We start from the raw sequence: 18186 nt of genomic DNA on the forward strand, positions 1-18186 counted from the left end.
GTGCCGTTGGCTTTCCCAGGGATAGGTATGCTTGGGGTCCTCCCAAAGGTCCAGATCCTGGCCCTGTTCCATCCAGCTTGGGATTGGCAACTAACCCCCACTAGTAAGAGCCTTAGTTTCACTTCCTGTCATTATGGATTGATGCCTGCACAAGTCTTCCCTCTGCCCATAGCCGAAAGCTGTGGCCCTCAGTTTGGGATGATTCTGGGTTCTTGGTCTCTCTCCCTGACCACACACACTCCCCCATCCGCCACACCCCAGTGAACCTTGCCCTTTATTTCCTGGCTGATTGGAGAACCCTCCAGAATGTAGCCACATGCCCTTTCTTGCCCAGAATCTGTCTTTACTCAAGTCTCCCTTGTCTCCCAGTCTTGGTGGCTCCTCACCATCACTCTCTTGTCCCTTAATTAGTGCTCATGTCCTGAGGTTTCTGGGTGCTTCCAGTAGGGCTGGAGACAGAGTTGGGTCCAGAAGAGGGTCAGGCACTGGGGCTGCTGCAGCTCCACTGAGCTTACCATTCGCCTACAGGTGGAGTATGTCATCAAGTGCGACATGTCTGCTCTGCAGCGTGTGCTGTACCGGCACATGCAAGCTAAGGGGGTACTACTGACAGATGGCTCCGAGAAGGACAAGAAGGTTGGCTCTGGGGTTCCCCATTCTCCATCTGGATGTTCCGGGAGGGTGGGGCAGAGGCAGCCTGATTTTCAGGGCTGGAGTATGCGCTGACCATTGTGATTCCCACCTCCTTAGCCATGATTGTTCCTGCCAAGGCCCACCTGGCTGTGGTCCCAAGGGCATTTAAGTAGTCATGCATATAAGTACCAGTGGTCTATCTTGGGGGACACTTTAGAGACACTGGATCCTTCCTTGGCAGTGTGGGACCCATACTAACCTCAGTAGGGTTTGAATGTTCTAGTGAGCTATTCACCCCCTTGTTACAAAGTTACTTTGGGGAAAGCATACAATGGTAAGGAGTGGGGTCAGGGGTGCACTCTCTTTCTAGGACCATCTGAGGTTCCCAGGCCCCTCCTACTATGTCTCTTGATCCTCTACCCAGTATCTCAGCCAAGATCCTAACTCCCAGTTGCTTCCCCTCCATGTTTGTCACTCCCTTGTAGCAGTGTGCATCTTGGTTTTCTTCCCAATCCAGAGCACCCACTCCGCCACTTTGAACCTTCCCTCTATTCTAGCCTGAGGGACCCCTCCAGTGGCTCCCTGCAATGCCCAGGACAGAGCTGGCATCACAGAGCATTGCATTCATTCAGTTCGATCCTGTTGGCTTCTTCCCGCCCTTAAACCCTACAGTGTGCAGGGGGTCTTTGCATCCCCTAGTGCTACTCATGGCCTCTGCGTCTTCACACGAGCTGTCTCTGCACTCCTAGTTGCTTTGCTATGAACCACAACTCCCAGCTTCTCGGAATCCTTCTGTTCTGCATATCAGCTCCACCCTACCCCAGAGATAAGACCTGGTTTTGACCTTTTGATCTACCTCTCTAGGGCAAAGGTGGCACCAAGACTCTGATGAACACCATCATGCAGCTGAGGAAGATCTGCAACCACCCCATACATGTTCCAACACATTGAAGTGAGTCCCTATGCACCCAGCCCCAGGGGCAGCAGGCCGAGCTGTACCCAGAGCTTGTTGGCAGCAGTTCCCTCGGAAGGCCCCCATTCTATTCTGGATGGGCCTAGAGACACTGGTCTGTGCTGAGCTCCTGTATCAAGCTACTTTGCTTGTCTCTGGTGACTTTTTTGAAGTTTTTAGTATTTTGAGTAGATAATGCATGTATGTCTGTCTATTGGTTTTCTTTTTGCAAATTATTTCTTTACGTATGTATGTTATGCACTTTTTCTTGGTGCTGTTGAAGGTACCTGGGACCTTGCATATGCTAAGCAATACAGCATGTGCTCACATATTGTTATTTTAAGGAACCCAAACATTTATCTGAGAGAAATAAAAGTTCTGAAATCCCTCCCTCAGAGCATCCTGAGACTCCTCTGTGGGGATGAGCCCCAGGAGTTGTGCCACATCTACTCTTTGGCATCCTGGCTTTTCCCATGTGGGGAACACAAGAGCAGTTTTCCCATTCAGTCAAGGGTCTGGACATGAACCCTTTTGGGTTTTGTAGTCTTTTTGAGAGTCTAGATTCTTGTTCCTAAAATGTATACAGGTGCCCTTATTTCCTGGCTTAAAGTTCAGGGTCATTGCAGCTCCCCAGTGCTCACCAAAGAGCCCCTAGGGTTCTGTCCAGGGTAGTCTTGGATATACACCACCCTCTTGCACTCATGTGGGTGACCAAGAATGTCATATATTACTTCTTCACTTTCATCAGAGCTACATGAGGGTTGGTACTTAGTGTGATAAGGCAGTGTTTGGCATCCCTGTCTTGGCCTTGGTGCTGCCATGGGCCATTGCTGAGTGCTTGATATGAGGGCTCCATCCTTTTACAGCAGAGGCCTGGACCATGAGGTGGGACCAGATGACCCGTCCCTGCCCAGCACTGAACCATCTCTTATTCCATTGCAGGAGTCCTTTTCTGAGCACTTGGGGTTCACCGGTGGCATCGTCCAGGGTGAGAAGCTTCCCAACTGTGTAGGGTGGGCTGGTCGTCCATGTGGAGGTGTTTGCTTTCTCTTTCATTTTTCTTTATTGCTGTTGTTACTTTTGTCCACTTTCCAAGGCTGAACATTTAGAAAACGTAGAGGAACCTAAAGAAAAGGATAGCAATCTTGTATACTCTGAGAGTTTACCACCATTTGCCCCAAAAGGCAGGATTCCTTAGGCAGGCTGACTTCCAGACCCTGCTCTGTCACCTTCATGCTCTGTGACCCTGGATAGCTTTCTTAATGTCTCTTAGTCTATACATAATCCACTAATACAGAAATATTTCTGTCCCATGTGGATGTGTTTCTTGCAGCATCCTTTTTAAAGCACAGGCCACACTTCTGGAATTGAACCCAGGGGCACCTAAACACTGAGCCACATCCCAGGCCCTTTTTTATATTTTATTTCAAGATGGGGTCTTGCCAAGTTGCTTCAGGCCTCACTAAATTGTTGAGGCTGACTTTGAACTTGTGATCCTCCTACCTGAGCCTCCTGAGTGGCTGGGATAACAGGCAAGTGCCACTGCATGGCTAGGCCACACTTCTTGAAGTCTCTGATATTGAACTTGGATGTCATCTCTAAAGTTTCACTTTTTGTAAGGAGCCTTGCTGCAAGTCCCTTTTATGACCCTTGGATAATAAAGCACTCTCAGGAATAGCAACGCTTAAGGAAAGGACAGAAAGTTGTTTTGTTGTGTATTTTTTTCATCACATTGCATAATGAAGTCCCACACATGCTGGATCACACAGTTCCTGCCCTCCAGCTTTAGTTTCCACATCTGTAAATCTAGGGGCTGTTGACTGGAAGAAACAAGAGAAGCTTCAGTGGCCCCAGTTCAAGTCTGGCAGGGTGTGGGCACTCTCCAATGTGAGCATTTGTTCCTAAAGTTTCTTTAACAGGAAGGGAGATAGGCCTGGTTTTCTGGGAACAGCCATAGACCCCACTTCCTGTCCCTGCCTTATTACAAATCACAGTTCCTTTCATTCTCAGAGGGATCAGGTTAGATGTGGTCACCCTTCTGATATCCCCTTGCCCAAGGGTAACCTAAGTTTTAGTTGGGTTTATTTTAGTTGGGTTGAAGCAGCTTTGCTGAAACTGATAGAGGTCTGCTTGGGAAGACCTCTGTGTACTTGAGCCAGTGTGGGGATATGACACATGCCTGCTCTTTAAAACGCCCAGAGGTGGCATTTTTAACGTTCTGAATGTTCTTTCCCTTCCTCCTGCCACACCTTAGACTGGATCTGTACAGAGCTTCTGGTAATTTGAGCTTCTTGATAGAATTCTTCCCAAACTCCGTGCAACCAACCATAAAGTGCTGCTGTTCTGCCAAATGACCTCCCTCATGACGATCATGGAAGATTATTTTGCATATCGTGGCTTTAAATACCTCAGGCTCGATGGTGAGTAGAAGGGAGGCTTGTTAAGGGGCTTTGTGTCCAAGGTTACCCAGCTTTGTGCCTCGGGGTCCTCCCTCCAGTGCCACTGTGGGCCTAGTAGCACACTGAGCGCCACAGCTTGGAAATGGGAGGCCGGGCCCTGGAGGTGTCATGGCAGGATCACAAGCTGAGACTTTGAACACTGGTGATCTTTTTACTATAGCACTGGATTCAGTGGGGGAAGGGGTGCCTGGCAGGAAGCAACAGAAATCCTTATGCTGGTAAATGCTTAAGGTAAAAAGCATAACTGAAACCTCAAGTGTTAGCTTGCTTTAGACTCAGTTGGATCCAGGAATAACAGTAATGTTGCAGGGGCTTTTCTCCAGCTCGTGGTTCCACTGTCCTCTATCTTGGCTTCATCCTCAGGCTTCCCTGCAGGCTTCTCCCTACCTGCTCTGTGTCTTCAACAGAGAGGCAGCCCAGCTTTCCCCACAGAAGTCTAGGGCTGGCTCTCCTTTAGCTACTTGGAGCCATGTGATTTTCTCTAAACTTCACAGCAGCTAGGTAGCTGTGGCCCTGTCACTGGTCAGTCCTGGAGTTGGAATCAAGCTTAACTGTACCAAATCAGGAGCTACTGAGGGAGGGAAGCAGATACTGCAGGGCAAGAGCAGGAAATTCCTCCAGGAAGCTCCAGGTCTTGACCCTGTGCCCAGTGGTCCCTGTTAGACATGTCATTGTGAATATTTCTCCTTCCCTTCACCTCCAGGAAGCACAACAGGGAGAACGAGCTGAGAAAGCAACCTGCACAGCCTAGAGCACAGGTGTCCAGCATTTGTGACTGGTCTGGAAGGCCTTGAGCAAATTCCCCACCCTATTTTTGCCTGAGTAGTGAACGGGCTTACTAGAAAAATGGTCTTAGAGACCCAGGTGCAGTGGCACATGCCTATAATCCCAGCAGCTCAGGATGCTAAGGCAGGAGGATTGCCAATTCAAAGCCAATCTCAGCAGTTTAGCAAGGTACTAAGCAACTCAGTGAGACCCTGTCTCTAAATAAAATATTTTTTTACAAAGGGGGGCTGGGAATGTAAGTCAGTGGTTAAGTACCCTGGGTTCAATCCCCAGTACCAGGAAAAAAATTTTAAAATGGGCTTAGAAACCAGCAAGATTGCTGGGCACAGTGGTGCATGCATGTAATTCAGTGGCTTCAGAGACTGAGGCTGAAGGATTGTGAGTTCAGTGCCAGCCTCAGCAGCTTAGCAAGGCACTTAGCAACTCAGTAAGACCCTGTCTGTAATAAAATATTAAAAAGGTCCAGGGATGTGGCTCACTGGTTAAATGCCCCTGGCTTCAATCTCTGGTAACCCCTCAGCCCCCCCAAAAAAACCCAGCAAGGTTAAATAGCTGTCTTTTTTCCCTTGCACAAGGTCTCATACTAGGCTCATATGCCGGGTGTGTTGCATGACAGAACACCCAAACCTTTGTGCACCTCCCTCTGCCCCAAACCCATTCTCATTGAGCATCTTTTAGAAATGTTTTTTTCACAGACTATAGGCCTGTGCTTGCTGTGCCAATCCTTCTGTCCCTCTCTGGACCCTTACCCAGAACATGGCCTTCACCCCTCTGTCTAGGGCCACCTTCACAAAATGCAAATCTGACTTATCTCCCTTGCTGCCCTGTCATCTCCTGGGAATTCCCACTGCTTTCATACTGAAAACCAAAACCCTGGCAAAGTCCATGTGGCCAGGTCTCTTCTTACTCTTTTTCCATCTCCTTGAGGGCCAAGCCCAGGCCTCCTAAGTGCTGATCCCTGTTCACACAGAGGACAAGTACTTTGTTAACTTGGCCACAGTTACATCTGTAATTACCTCCTATAGTCCCAGCCACAGAGGCAGAAAGTCTATTGCAAATGCAGAGGAAGACTGGGAGCTCAATGAACTGTCATGACACTGACTCTTTTGCCATGAGGTTGGTGAATATGAGGCACAAGCTGGCATCTGGGGGTCATAGGGCCCATAGCCTCATTTTCCTCTCTGTTCTGGGATGGCTGTGGTTGCATCTGGAGCCCAAGGAAGGGTGGTATGTGACAGATGCTTTGGCTACAGTGGGTACCAGGCTCTTGTGCTGGGTCTGGTGACACATGGGCCAGTGGCAGGAAGTGTGTAATTTTCATTTTATCATCAAAATGATTTCTCATTTTACCAAGGGCAATAACCTGGGTAGCTTAAGACATCCTGTGGAGGCTTATGATACCAAAGATCAATGTCCTGGGCTATTACTTGAGAGTCCCTGCTGGCTCTCTGCTTAGGGTTGCAGGAAATACAGCCAGAGGGGAAACAAGTTTCCCTTATGAGGCTTCCCTTAGGGAATTGGGATGTAGCGCAGTGGTAGAGCTCTTGCCTTGCATGTGCGAGGCCCTGGGTTCCATCCCCAGCATCAGACACACAAGAGTAAAGCACCCCTGATCTCGCCTATGGGATTCCCTGTGAGCCAGCAGAGCGTGTTGCAGGGGTTTGAGGACACATGCCAGTCCTCTAGCTGTTGGCTCATTCCCATAGCCACCATCCAACCACATTGAGGACCCTTGTGTATTTTTAGGGGGAGTAGTCTTGGCAGCATTAGCCACTGTGCCTTTTGCCACCCTACAGAGCAGAGCAGGCACTTTGAGAGGTGCCAGGGTCTGATAGTATAGCCCAACACTGAGCTCTGGCCCCATTGCATGTTCTCCTCCCCGTAGCTCATAATATGTGGAGATGCAGGCAGATTAGGGGGACCAATGGAGCCCGTTTTTATCTCCTAGGATGGGAGAGGTGGCATAGGGTAGTGACGTTCTGTACATCCAAGTCACTGGTTAAGCGTAGCTCCCACTCCTGTGGAGAGAAGATAGCTTTGGCTCTTGTGGCCTCTGGGTCATGGTTTCTGCTCTTTGGAGTTCCTCTGTGTCTCCTCCTCACCTCTGTCCCCAAGCCACCTTGCTGACCCCCCTGTCTCCTGTGCCTGTCAGGAACCACAAAGGCAGAGGACCGGGGTATGCTGCTGAAAACCTTCAACGAGCCCGGCTCTGAATACTTCATTTTCCTACTCAGCACCCGGCTGGGGGGCTGGGACTGAACCTCCAGTCGGCTGACACTGTGATCATTTTCGACAGTGATTGGAATCCCAACCAGGTTAAAAACTCCCGTGCCCTGGTGAGAGAGGTCAGGAGGAGCTCCAGAAAGCCCAGAGATGCTGCCCCTGTCTTAGTGCCCACCAACCACTTGACATCTGTGGGTCCCAGGAGCCACAACTAAGTCACCAGAGATCAGAATGGAGGAATTACCTTCTGTTTCTAAAAGTAGACACAGCCTTGCCGTCTGCTTAGGGAAGCAGTATGCCCACCCCCTTTAAATTACTTAAATTAATTAAGAACAAGATGGAAGGTGCTGCAAGTCCTGTTGATGGCAGCTGTCAGGTTATGGGGCACAGCCCTGCAGACATGTTCTGTGTGTGCACAGTTGGCCCCTGTGGATGAGTCAGGGTAACTCTCGGTTTCTTCGTCCCGTACTCCTTGTGGGCCTCCACATCAGTCAATGCCTGGGCATGGTATTTTATAGAACTGCCAGTTTAAAATGAGTAAAACGTCCTCTGCCTCATTAGAAAAGTAATATGCTCTTTCGATTTTCAGTGCAGATACTGATGCAGTGTGCAGGCCCTTTCCCTTCCCCACCAATCCCACTCTTTGCTGAGTGCCTACTGGCACCTGTCTGCATGCATACGTGCTTGTGCTGATTTTAGCACAGTGGCTCCATTTGAGCATGTGCCTCTTGTGTTCAAAAGCTAGTGTCCATCACCTCTCTCCAGAGGACACATCTACTCCACTATTGCACCAGCTCCTAGATGTCCCAGTATAGTGACCCCAAAACATCTTAATTCCAGCTTTGTTTCCATTTACCAGCATAACCACAAGCCTCTCTTTTCCCTCTTAGGGCACTTATGTAAGGTCCCTCCACCTAGGTCAGCCCTGAAAAGTAGGATCCCTATGCCTGTTGGAGAGTCCCCTTCATATTCTGGTTGCTTCCGTCCAACTATTTATACTCCCATTGGTGAGGTCCAGGTGTGCCCTCTTCCACGCTGGTGGCCCCAGCATGATCAGTACTTTAGTCATCTGTTGGGTGAATGCTAGGGGGTCCACCTGAGCCTTTTCCTTTGATTAATCTGGCATATAGTTCCCGCCCAGATTCTGATGAGTGGCCAGTTTGCTGAACGATGGTCAGAGTGTAGGTCAGCAAGCTGACTGCAGTAAAACCCCATTACCAAGGTTGTTAGGGTCATTCCTTACTGTGCTCCTTCCTTACCATGCTTCTCAATTTGAGGCATGTGGTACTGAGGTGCCCATACACTGGGCCCAGAGACGGGCTTCAGGGATTCTCCTTGTTCTAAACTAGGAGTAATGATAGAAATATTTGTAGCCATGGCTACCACTTTCAGGAACTGAAGTCCCAGTTGCTGGGCCACACTCCTGAAACCGCTTCCCTCATGGTTCTGTACAGAGCGTGGGGCCATGTGACATTCTGAGGTTGGGCTCAGAAAGGTTATTGCCCAGGCCTAGGTTGCACAGTGGGGAATTGTGGACATACAACCAAACCAGACCCTACACAGTGCTGCTGGGAGTTAGCCCCCAACCCTCTTAAGTAGTGCCTCAGTTGTTATATGGCCATGCTGAGGACCTCTGGGTCTGTGACAAGGGCTGCTGGGACATAACCCCTTGGGGGTTGTCCTCTGAAATGGTGCTGTCTTCTTGAGTATTTGTCAGGGCCAGTAAGGTAGAAAATCACAATTGGCCTTGTCACCTAGCCCCCAGAACAGGTGATGTAGGCTGGGTCATGTTCCTAAGCTCTGGCTCATGATGGACGCTGCTGGTGAAGAAAGGTAGACTTGAGGTCTGGGTGCACACGAGAACAAGGAGCCTCCACCTTCCTCCTCAGGGACTCCGCCCTCTAGTCTGGACCTGACTTGTACCTCTTCCCCAGGACCTGCAAGCGCAGGACCGAGCCCACCGCATTGGACAGCAGAACGAGGTGCGCGTGCTCCGCCTCTGCACGGTCAACAGCGTGGAGGAGAAGATCCTGGCTGCGGCCAAGTATAAGCTCAACGTCGACCAGAAGGTGATTCCAGGCTGGCATGTTTGACCAGAAGTCATCCAGCCACGAGCGGCGCGCGTTCCTGCAGGCCATCTTGGAGCACGAGGAGCAGGACGAGGTGAGCACAGCACCAGCCCCGACCCTGACCCTCCCTCCTCCCCCAGCGTGAGTGGTGGACGCATGAGCGGCTTTCATTTTTGTTTTTGTACCTTTTTTTGCACTCTTATTTTTTTTGCATCCCTTTGGAGTAAAGGGAGTGTGGGCTGAGCGGAAAGAGGATGAGTACTTGCTTTCCCTTTGAAGTGGTTTTTTTTTTTCTAAACTGCTGGTGACAGACGCCCGGATTGACAGCCCTGGAGACTGAAGTCCTCTATTTATCCACAGAGGCAGACACCTGCAGCACGGGCAGCGGCAGTGCCAGCTTCGCCCACACTGCCCCTCCGCCAGCGGGCGTCAACCCCGACTTGGAGGAGCCACCTCTAAAGGTGAGAGGGGTAGTTCAGTCTCCACGCCCATCCAGTCCTCGGCTTCTCAGCTGGGACGGCCAGCAAGGGCCCTGATCCCACCGAGCGTGCGTGTGCGTGTGCGTGTGTGTGCCTCTCGCTGCCGTGTGGGTCCCCATCCACCGCAGCCGGACTGGGACCACCAGCTCATTTCCCACGGATCGCCACCGCTCGCCTCTGAGCCTGGCCGCCGCCCAGCCCAGCCCCTCCACAGCCAGACTAAAGATTTGCAATCTTGTAGGAAGAAGATGAGGTGCCCGATGACGAGACTGTCAACCAAATGATTGCCCGGCACGAAGAGGAGTTCGACCCTGTTCATGGTGAGCACCGCATGCTGCCCACTAGGGGGCCTGTGTACCCACCCTGCCAACACCAAAAATTGTGCAGAAAGCTTCAGTGATGCCAGATGTGGTGGCCCATGCCTGTAAGCTAGCTATGTGGGACACTGAGGCAGAGGGTCACAAGTTCCAGGCCAGCCTGTCTCACATTAAAATATTAAAAGGGCTGGAATGTAATACAGTGGTAGAGTGTCCTTGGGTTCACTCCCTAGTAAACTCAGTGGACAGTGGTGGTTTCCCACAGCAACAAATGGAGCCGGGGACATCTCTCCATGTAGCCTGCACATGTCCTCCAGCTGACCCATCCTTGTTCATCCTTGATCTCCCAAGCCAGGTGCACACTAGCCTCCATTCTCTCTGTGACCCTCAGACCTACCTGTCATGCTAAATGCTTATCCTGAGTCTGTTTGCTGACAGCGATGAGGGCTCTGCTCCCTTTCAGAAGGAGCCAGACCATCCAGGCCACGGACTCCAGGGGCCTCCATGCAGGCCGCAGCCCCAGGGTGAGGGGTGAAATTGGAAGTAGAGGTCGTCCTGGCGGCAGCAGGCCTGTCTCCCACCCAGGCTGTGGTGGAGCTGCCACCCTGTTGCCCCCTTTCCTGCCATCTGTGTTCCCCTCACTCCCATCTTCTCCAGACCCCTTTCGCAGGGTCTGTGTAGTAGTCAGAGCAGGTTGCCCCACAAAGTCAGAGCTGCCCTGTAAACCACGTGCCAGTGATGGTCCCCGTGGTCTCTGTGAGCCTTGATGTGCCCAACTAGAGCTCTCCCCTTTGCTGACACCTCCCTCTGTCCTCCTCTTTCCCTCTCCCCCTCCCTCTCCCTTCCTCTGCTTCTCCCTCCCCCCATTTTGCTTCTCTCGCCTTCTCCATCCTTCTGCCCGCACACTGTAGCGCATGGACCTGGACCGCCGGCGCGAGGAGGCCCGCAACCCTAAGCGGAAGCCACGCCTGATGGAGGAGGATGAGCTCCCATCCTGGATCATAAAGGATGACGCCGAGGTGGAGCGGCTGACCTGTGAGGAGGAGGAGGAGAAGATGTTTGGCCGCGGCTCCCGCCACCGCAAGGAGGTGGACTACAGCCGATTCCCTGACAGAGGAAGCAGTGGGCTCAAGGTACATGCTGGAGAGGGCCCATGCCTTCCCCAGGCTGGCTCTGGGCAGGGCTTGTAGAGCGGAGGCACAGCCACCAGGATGCATTCTGAGTCCAAACCCAGGAGGCCCTTCCAGGGTTGTTGGCTTCATTAATGGCAAAGGGCCTCTGAGTGTGAGGGTTATGTCTTCGTGAGGTTAAAAGGAATGATGCCAAGGTGTTGTGTTCCAAGCATCTGTTGTAGAGAAAGCACGGTGATAAATCAGTCGGCAGGCGCCCTGGAGGGGGTCGGGGTGCCAACTCGGGGCAGCAACAGGCAGCTCTCACGTCAGGCAGGTCACCCACGGAGCTTGCCTCTTCCCTGGCTCTGAAGAAGGAGAAGATCATAAGGTCTGCTCTGCTGAGCTGTCTGGCACTGCCTGAGGCCACTGCTGCTTGTGGAGATGACATGAGTCCTCATTTCAGCACATGGCACCTGTCCCTGCAGCAGCAGCTACAAATGGCTGAGTCAGGGTTTTGGGTTCTGCTGAGGTGGCCTCCCTCAGTCTGGGGCCACACCGTGCCAGGTGACTGGCGTCAGTCAATACTTATGGAGACAGATCAAGATCCTTCCACTTCGGGGGCTCTGATGGGTAGAAGTGATGACTTAGAGCCCAGCTAGCCCTGGAATTGCATCTGGGCTGGGCCATGCTGAGCACCACACCCAGCAGTGAGCCATGAGGCCCTACAGTGTGCCAGGCAGCCCCAGCTCCGTCCGGGAGCTCAGAACATCAGACTTGTGAGCTGCCCACTGTGCTCTGCACTCTGGTTGGCTGTGAGAACCACCCCAGCAAGCTGGGCAAAACTTACGGTGTACTGTTTGCTTCCCAGGGTGCTCTAGGGCCAAGAAGGGAATCCCCAAGAAAGGGGTATAGGTCAACACAGACCTATGTGGCAGCCCTTTATGTGTGTGTTTTTTGTTTTTGTTTTTTATAAATTTCTCTGTATTTCTTTACTCTTTTCTTATTTTTTGTTTTTAGTTGTAGATGGACACAATACATATATTTTATTTGTCTATTTTTATGTGGTACTGAGGAACGAACCCAGGGCCTCACACATGCTAGGCGAATGCTCTGCCATTGAGCCACAACCCAAGCCCTTGTATCTTTTAAATTTAAAATTAGACCACCTGCTGATGTTTTGTGTTGTGAGATGTAATTTACATACCATACAAATTGCCACCTCAAGATGTCTGATTCAGTAATTTCTATATATTCCCAGAGTTCCGTAGCCATTTTCACAATCAGCATTAGAACATTTCCTCACTCCAGAAAGAAGGCTCGCTCCAGTTTGCTATCTCCCCTTAATCCCTTTGTTCCCCTAGCCCTGGGCAATCACTCATCTCTGTCTCTCTGTGGTTCTGACTGTCCTGGACATTTCATGTCAGTGGAATCATACAGTATGTGGTCTGCTGGAGTTGGGCCTCTTTGGCTGGAGGATGCTGCATGTTGTAGCCTGTGCTTCATTCTTTTAAGGCTGGATAACATTCTTATTGTATGGATTGTGACACGTTTTGGCTTCCACTTAAGGATGATGGACCTTAGGGTTATCATTTGGAGGCTATTCCTAAGAATGCTAACGTGAACATTTCTGTACAAGTTTTATGTGAACACCCACGCCTTCGGTGTGTTTTAGTGTACACCTGGGAGTGGGATTTCTGAAACAAATGGTCATTCTGTGTTTGACCTTTAGAAGAACGACCTGCTTTCTAAAGTGGCTGCACCATTTTACATTCCCACTAGTAGTGTGTCGGGTTCTAGTTCTCTGCATCCTCAACAATACTTGTTACTTCCATCTATTTTGGGGGGTGAGGAGTAGTACTAAGGATGGAAATCAGGGGCTCCTTACTAGTGAGCTGTGTCTCTGGCCCTTTCTATTTTTTGACACAGGGTCTCTACTAAGTTATCCAGACTGCCTTGAACTTAGGGTCCTCCTGCCTTAGCTTCCCAAGTAGCTGGGATTATAAGTATGTGCCACTATGCCAGCTGTTATCTCATCTTGTCTGCCTTTGATTTTTTTTTGCAGTGCTGGGGATCAAGCCCAGAGCTTAGCATCCTGCCACTGAGCTACACCCCAGCTCTCTTTTTTCTTTTGACTCTGGATATCCTAGTAGATGTGAAGTGACGTCCTGTTGTGGGTGTGATCTGTGTTTTCTGATGGCTCAGAGTGTGGACTATCTTTCCGTGTGCTTTTTAGCCATTCTGATATCTTCTGTAGAAACTTGTCTATTTGCATCCTTTGCCTTTTGTTTTTGTTTTTGCCACCAAGCCCTTTTCACACTTGAAAAATGTGCTGCTTTTTAAAATTAAATTGTAGTAGTTCTTTATCAGAGATTTGCTTTGTAAACACTTTTCTCCATTGTGTATTTTCTCTTTTCACCTTCTTCATGGTTGTTCTTTTTCTTTCTTTTTTTCCTTTTGGTACTGGGGATGGAACCCAGGGACCACTGTGTCACTGAGCCACATCCCCAGCCTTTTCTTCTTTTATTTGAAACAGGGCCTCATACAGTTGCTTGAGACTGGTCTCAATTGTGGGACTCCTCCTGCCCTCAGCCTCCTGAGTCACTGGGATTACAGGCATGTGCCATCATGCCCAGCTCAAGGTGTCCTTTGAAGCATAAGAGTCTTTGTTGTAATTAACCATTCATCTGTTTTTTGTTTTCTGCTCTGGTGTCACAGCTAAGAAACCATTTGTCAAATTCAGGGTCACAAAGATGTACCCCTTTGTCTTTTTCATCGTAGTTTTGCGCTGATTCATTTGGCATTCAGTTTTACTTATTGGCGTGAGAAGAGGCCCTCTGTTACGCTGCTGGTGGGCCTGTGAACTTGGTACCACTTTTATGCAGCTTCTCTGGCTTATGTACCAAGAGCTATTGGGATGCTCTGGCTGTTACCCAGCTTAGCCGACCCCTTCCTTCATTGTTTCCCATGGCTGCCTGATAAAGTGCCCCACCTGTGGCAGCTCAATACATCAGAAATACATTTTCCTGCTATTCTGGAGCCAAGTCCTGAAACCAGTGTGTTTGACAGGCCATGAAAGCCACAGGGGAGGATCTTTCCTTGGCTCTTCCACCTTCTGGTGGCCCAGCAGTGCTTGGCTTTGTGCCCACTGTACAGTCTCTGCCTCCACCTGGCATGACCTTTTTTTGTCACCCTGCTTGTTGCTTTCTGTCTCTAATGAGGACACTTGCATTGGATTGAGGACCCACCCTGGTGCAAGGTGTGATACTCATTTTGATCCTGAACTGATTACATCTGAACAGACTCCATTTCCATGGTCACATTCTGAGGCCTCAGGTGTGGGTTGGGAACACACACTTAAAAGTCCTCTCCTCTTCTCTGAGGCGCAGCAGGACCTACGGCCTCAGTCCTTCCTGCCTGCTGCACCTTTCCCTCCTCCTTCCCATTCCCTTTCAGCTCTGGCTGAACTACCACCTCCTCCGAAGCTCTCTCAGCCACCCTCAGTGCCCCACTCCCCCTTTTTCCTGACCTCACCATTCTTGACCATGGCTGTGGAAGTCATGGATTTCTGTCTCCCATCCACAGGGCAAGGGCCCACCTGGTTCAGTGCCCAGGCCTACCAACTTTTCTGATTCCAAGATTCCCTGGAAACCTGGCTTCCCATCACTTGGGATAAAACACACCCAGTTAATTATTATCACTGAAAATTAGTCGCCAGGGATTCTTCTAAGGTTTATTGTTCCGGCTCATGTCCTTTACCTCAGCAGTTTCACCACAAGGAATCTGTGTTAATGAGTCAGCTGTCAATCATGGCTTCACTTAGAATAGCAAAATAAGAAAAAGAAACAACTGAACAACTTGGTCTGGGGGTGTAGCTCAGTGGTAGAGCACTTGCCTAATATGCCTGAACCCTGGTTCCATCCCAAAAAATGAAAAACAAGCACCTAAATGCCAAGAACAGGCAAAGGTTAATCCTAAGGCACACTGTCCACCAATAGACAGAGCAGACGTAGAAAAGTTATTCTGTGGGGGCTGACGGGGAAAAATAGCCATGACATGATAAGCACTGTGGCCTGTGGATAGCTGGATAGCTCAGGTGTTCTCGGTGGAGCACGTGTGGGAACAGGAGGAGGGTTCTGGAGGAGATGGTGGTGATGGTTGTGCTCTGTGCTTAAAAATGGTTAAAATGAGCATTTTTATGTGTAATTTATCACGGCTTGAAAAAATTGGTGGGAATGCATTTGGCAGGGTTGTTAATGATAACACCTCCAGGTGGGGAGGATCTCAGAATTATGTCCCTCCTGGTCTCGATGAGGTGGGATAGGACTCTTTCACTTGCAAAGAACAGAGCCATCAGATGGTTAAGGCCTGGCTCTAGTAGGGGCTGGGGGCTGCACTGGCCTTGGAACGCTGCCTGGAAACCAAGCCAGTCACATTGGGAGGATGATGGTGTGGGGCCTCCTCCCTGCCCCCGCTGGGGCCCCACGTGTGCATCGCGGCCTCCTCTTGTCAACCTGGGTGCTGGCTGTCCTATTTTACCACTATTGACCCTGAAGGCCATCGAGGAGGGCACGCTGGAGGAGATCGAAGAGGAGGTCCGGCAGAAGAAATCGTCACGGAAACGCAAGCGGGACAGCGACGCCGGCTCCTCCACACCGACCACCAGCACCCGCAGCCGGGACAAGGATGATGAGAGCAAGAAGCAGAAAAAGCGAGGGCGGCCACCTGCTGAGAAGCTCTCCCCAAACCCACCCAACCTCACCAAGAAGATGAAGAAGATCGTGGACGCGGTCATCAAGTACAAGGACAGGTAAGTGGAGGACGGGCGCGGGCGGGGGCAGGCTGGCTGCGAGCTCTGGCCTCGCACATGGGTAGCGTGTCACGTTCTCAGATGCCGGGTTTCTGCCTCTGCCCTGCCGTCACAGGAACAGGGAAGCACACCGCCTTATCACCACGAGAGGGAAGATAGCGCGTGGCAGGGAGGAGGTGACATGCGAGGAAGAGGTGGTCTAGGGGCCCGCCTGGCAGCAGCAGGTGGACCTGTACCTGGCGATATTGAGGATGGGTGCTGATCACGTGGCTGGGTGGACGGTCCGAGAGGCCCTGTGGCCTGAGCGTGGCAGCTAGCTTTCCTGCTCCACGCCTCTCACCCCCATGGCCCTCCCAGTCTCCCTGTGCCCTTGAGGGTCAGTCCACTGTTGAGCAGTGCTCTCTGCCAGGTCCACTCCCCACATTGGGGTCCCTGTTCCTCACCGACTCAGGAAGCAGCACATAGTTTCATCTATGGCCAGGACCCAGTAGTAGCACACGATCTCCATTTGTGCTTTACGTGGACCGTTTAAAGAAGAAAGTAATGCTTCTTGGTGGCTGTCCGAGAAGACGCACACTTTCCTCCAGCTCAGGGCAGGCCACTCAGAGCTAGGCAAAGGTCTGTCCCTGCCTTGGGGTCCCCCTCCCCCTGCCTTCTGTTGCTTGCCATCTCATTCCTCTTTCTGATACATACATGCTAGCCAAGACTGCCCCCATAATGGGAGGGTTGTGGTAACAGTAAACAATGAGTCAAGATGCAGAGCATCGGTTTACTCTTTCACAGGGAAAGTGTCAAGGTGTGAGCTGTCATGCCTGGGGAATCTTGCCAAGTGCGAGGCTTAGGGAGTGGTGATGGTGTGTGACGAGTACGAGTTGTCCTGAAAAAGACTGATTTAGTATCAGAAGAGACATAATGAAGCTCACCAGCTAGGTCTGAAAATACAATGCGTAGGTGTTTTGAAAAAAAGTATTGACTTATATGCAGACTTTACATCTGAAGCAAATTCCACAAAGAAAGAAGTGGAAGCCTAGGATACCGGATATGCAAAAGCCTAATCAAATAGACAGACCTCGTGTTTTGTTTTATTTTTTGGTGCTGGAGACAAACCAGCGTCTCACCGCTGTTCAGCACATGTTCTGCCACTGAGCTGCACCTCTGTCCCATCCTGTATTATTTCTGATGATTTTCTTGAGAAGGAAACTTGAAGAAGACCTTTTAAAGGCCAGTGAGGAAATTTGATTGGGCTTTACAGTCAGTCCTGCTGCCGTTTTAGATAGCTACATAGGAAGAACCGCCTTGACCCCCGCCTCTCGCCACACACACACATTCCTTTGAAGTAGATTACGGAGGTAAAAATAAGAAGTGTTCTGCGTGCTAATGGGATGGAGATTGATGGGTGTAGAATCAGCTGATTTCTCTATGACAAAAGACCACAGACCCCAACACCAGGATTTACATGGGGAGACCAACCTGTGGCAGCTCATGCGGTTGGGATTTTGATAACAGAGGATACGATGGAGGCTGTGATGATCAGGACCGCTACAGAGGTCATGCGGAGGAGGAGCTGGGCGCAGCAGTGCTCAGGACAGGGGTCCGCTGTACAGAAGGCGGTCAGCTTCTCCGGATTGTAGTCACGGAGAGGATCTAAGTCACATTCTAGATCCTGGTCCTGCTCTCCCCGTCACTATTAAGGCATGAGGTTGAATTTCGGAAACCTGCCATAGATACTGTTTGTAGACAAGATTTTTTATTGTCTCCTGTTCAAAAATAAACAGCACCTAGTGAAGTGAGGTGACTTTTACACCTTTTAGGATGAGTAATTTTGGTGGAGTTGAAATGCTGTTTTCATTCTGCATTTGTGTAGTTCAGTGCTTTGTTCAAAATTAAAGTGTTTTCAGGAAAGTATATTTTGCATGTATTTTCTTACAATCTAAAATTTGACTGCTGAGAATATTCTATGTACAAACTTGATTTAAAAGGTTTTTCTACTGAATCCAGGGTATTGTGAAGATTGAAGTCTGTGTGTTAAATGCTACCACATGGCAAAAAGCAACAATAAGCAGTTTGCTAATGTTCTAGAAGAAACCGTGAGAGATCTTCATGTCCTTTGAGTAGGTAGTCTTTTCAACAGGACACAAAAGCCATTGACCATTAATGACTGTGAAATTAGACTTCACTAAGATTAGGAATGTATTCAGCAAAGGACACTCTTCTTATGACAGTGAAGACCTGTTCCACAGACTGGGAAAGACAAGCTAGTTTGAAGACGGACAGTGGGTATGAAGAGACCTCCCGGAAGGATATCCGGCTGCTTGCTCAGCATGGCGAGCGTAAGCGCCATGGCATGCA

General features: G+C 50.2%; 1 protein-coding gene across 1 annotated transcript in view; it reads left to right on the forward strand.

Moving 5' to 3' along the window:
- SMARCA4 (SWI/SNF related BAF chromatin remodeling complex subunit ATPase 4) overlaps window positions 1–18186 on the forward strand; it is a gene marked incomplete at both ends in the record, with an annotated part of 83054 nt that overhangs the window by 51311 nt on the left and 13557 nt on the right. Inside the window, 15 exon segments of the mRNA XM_079116115.1 lie at window positions 529–636; window positions 1498–1560; window positions 1562–1585; window positions 2528–2598; window positions 3840–3862; window positions 3865–4005; window positions 6983–7069; window positions 7072–7145; window positions 8988–9128; window positions 9130–9216; window positions 9485–9583; window positions 9843–9911; window positions 9913–9921; window positions 10830–11040; window positions 15567–15837. Of these exon segments, the coding sequence (XP_078972241.1) occupies window positions 529–636; window positions 1498–1560; window positions 1562–1585; window positions 2528–2598; window positions 3840–3862; window positions 3865–4005; window positions 6983–7069; window positions 7072–7145; window positions 8988–9128; window positions 9130–9216; window positions 9485–9583; window positions 9843–9911; window positions 9913–9921; window positions 10830–11040; window positions 15567–15837 (1478 nt within the window).

Source organism: Sciurus vulgaris, assembly GCF_902686455.1.
Source record: "Sciurus vulgaris genome assembly, chromosome: 16".
Classification (NCBI taxonomy): domain Eukaryota; kingdom Metazoa; phylum Chordata; class Mammalia; order Rodentia; family Sciuridae; genus Sciurus; species Sciurus vulgaris.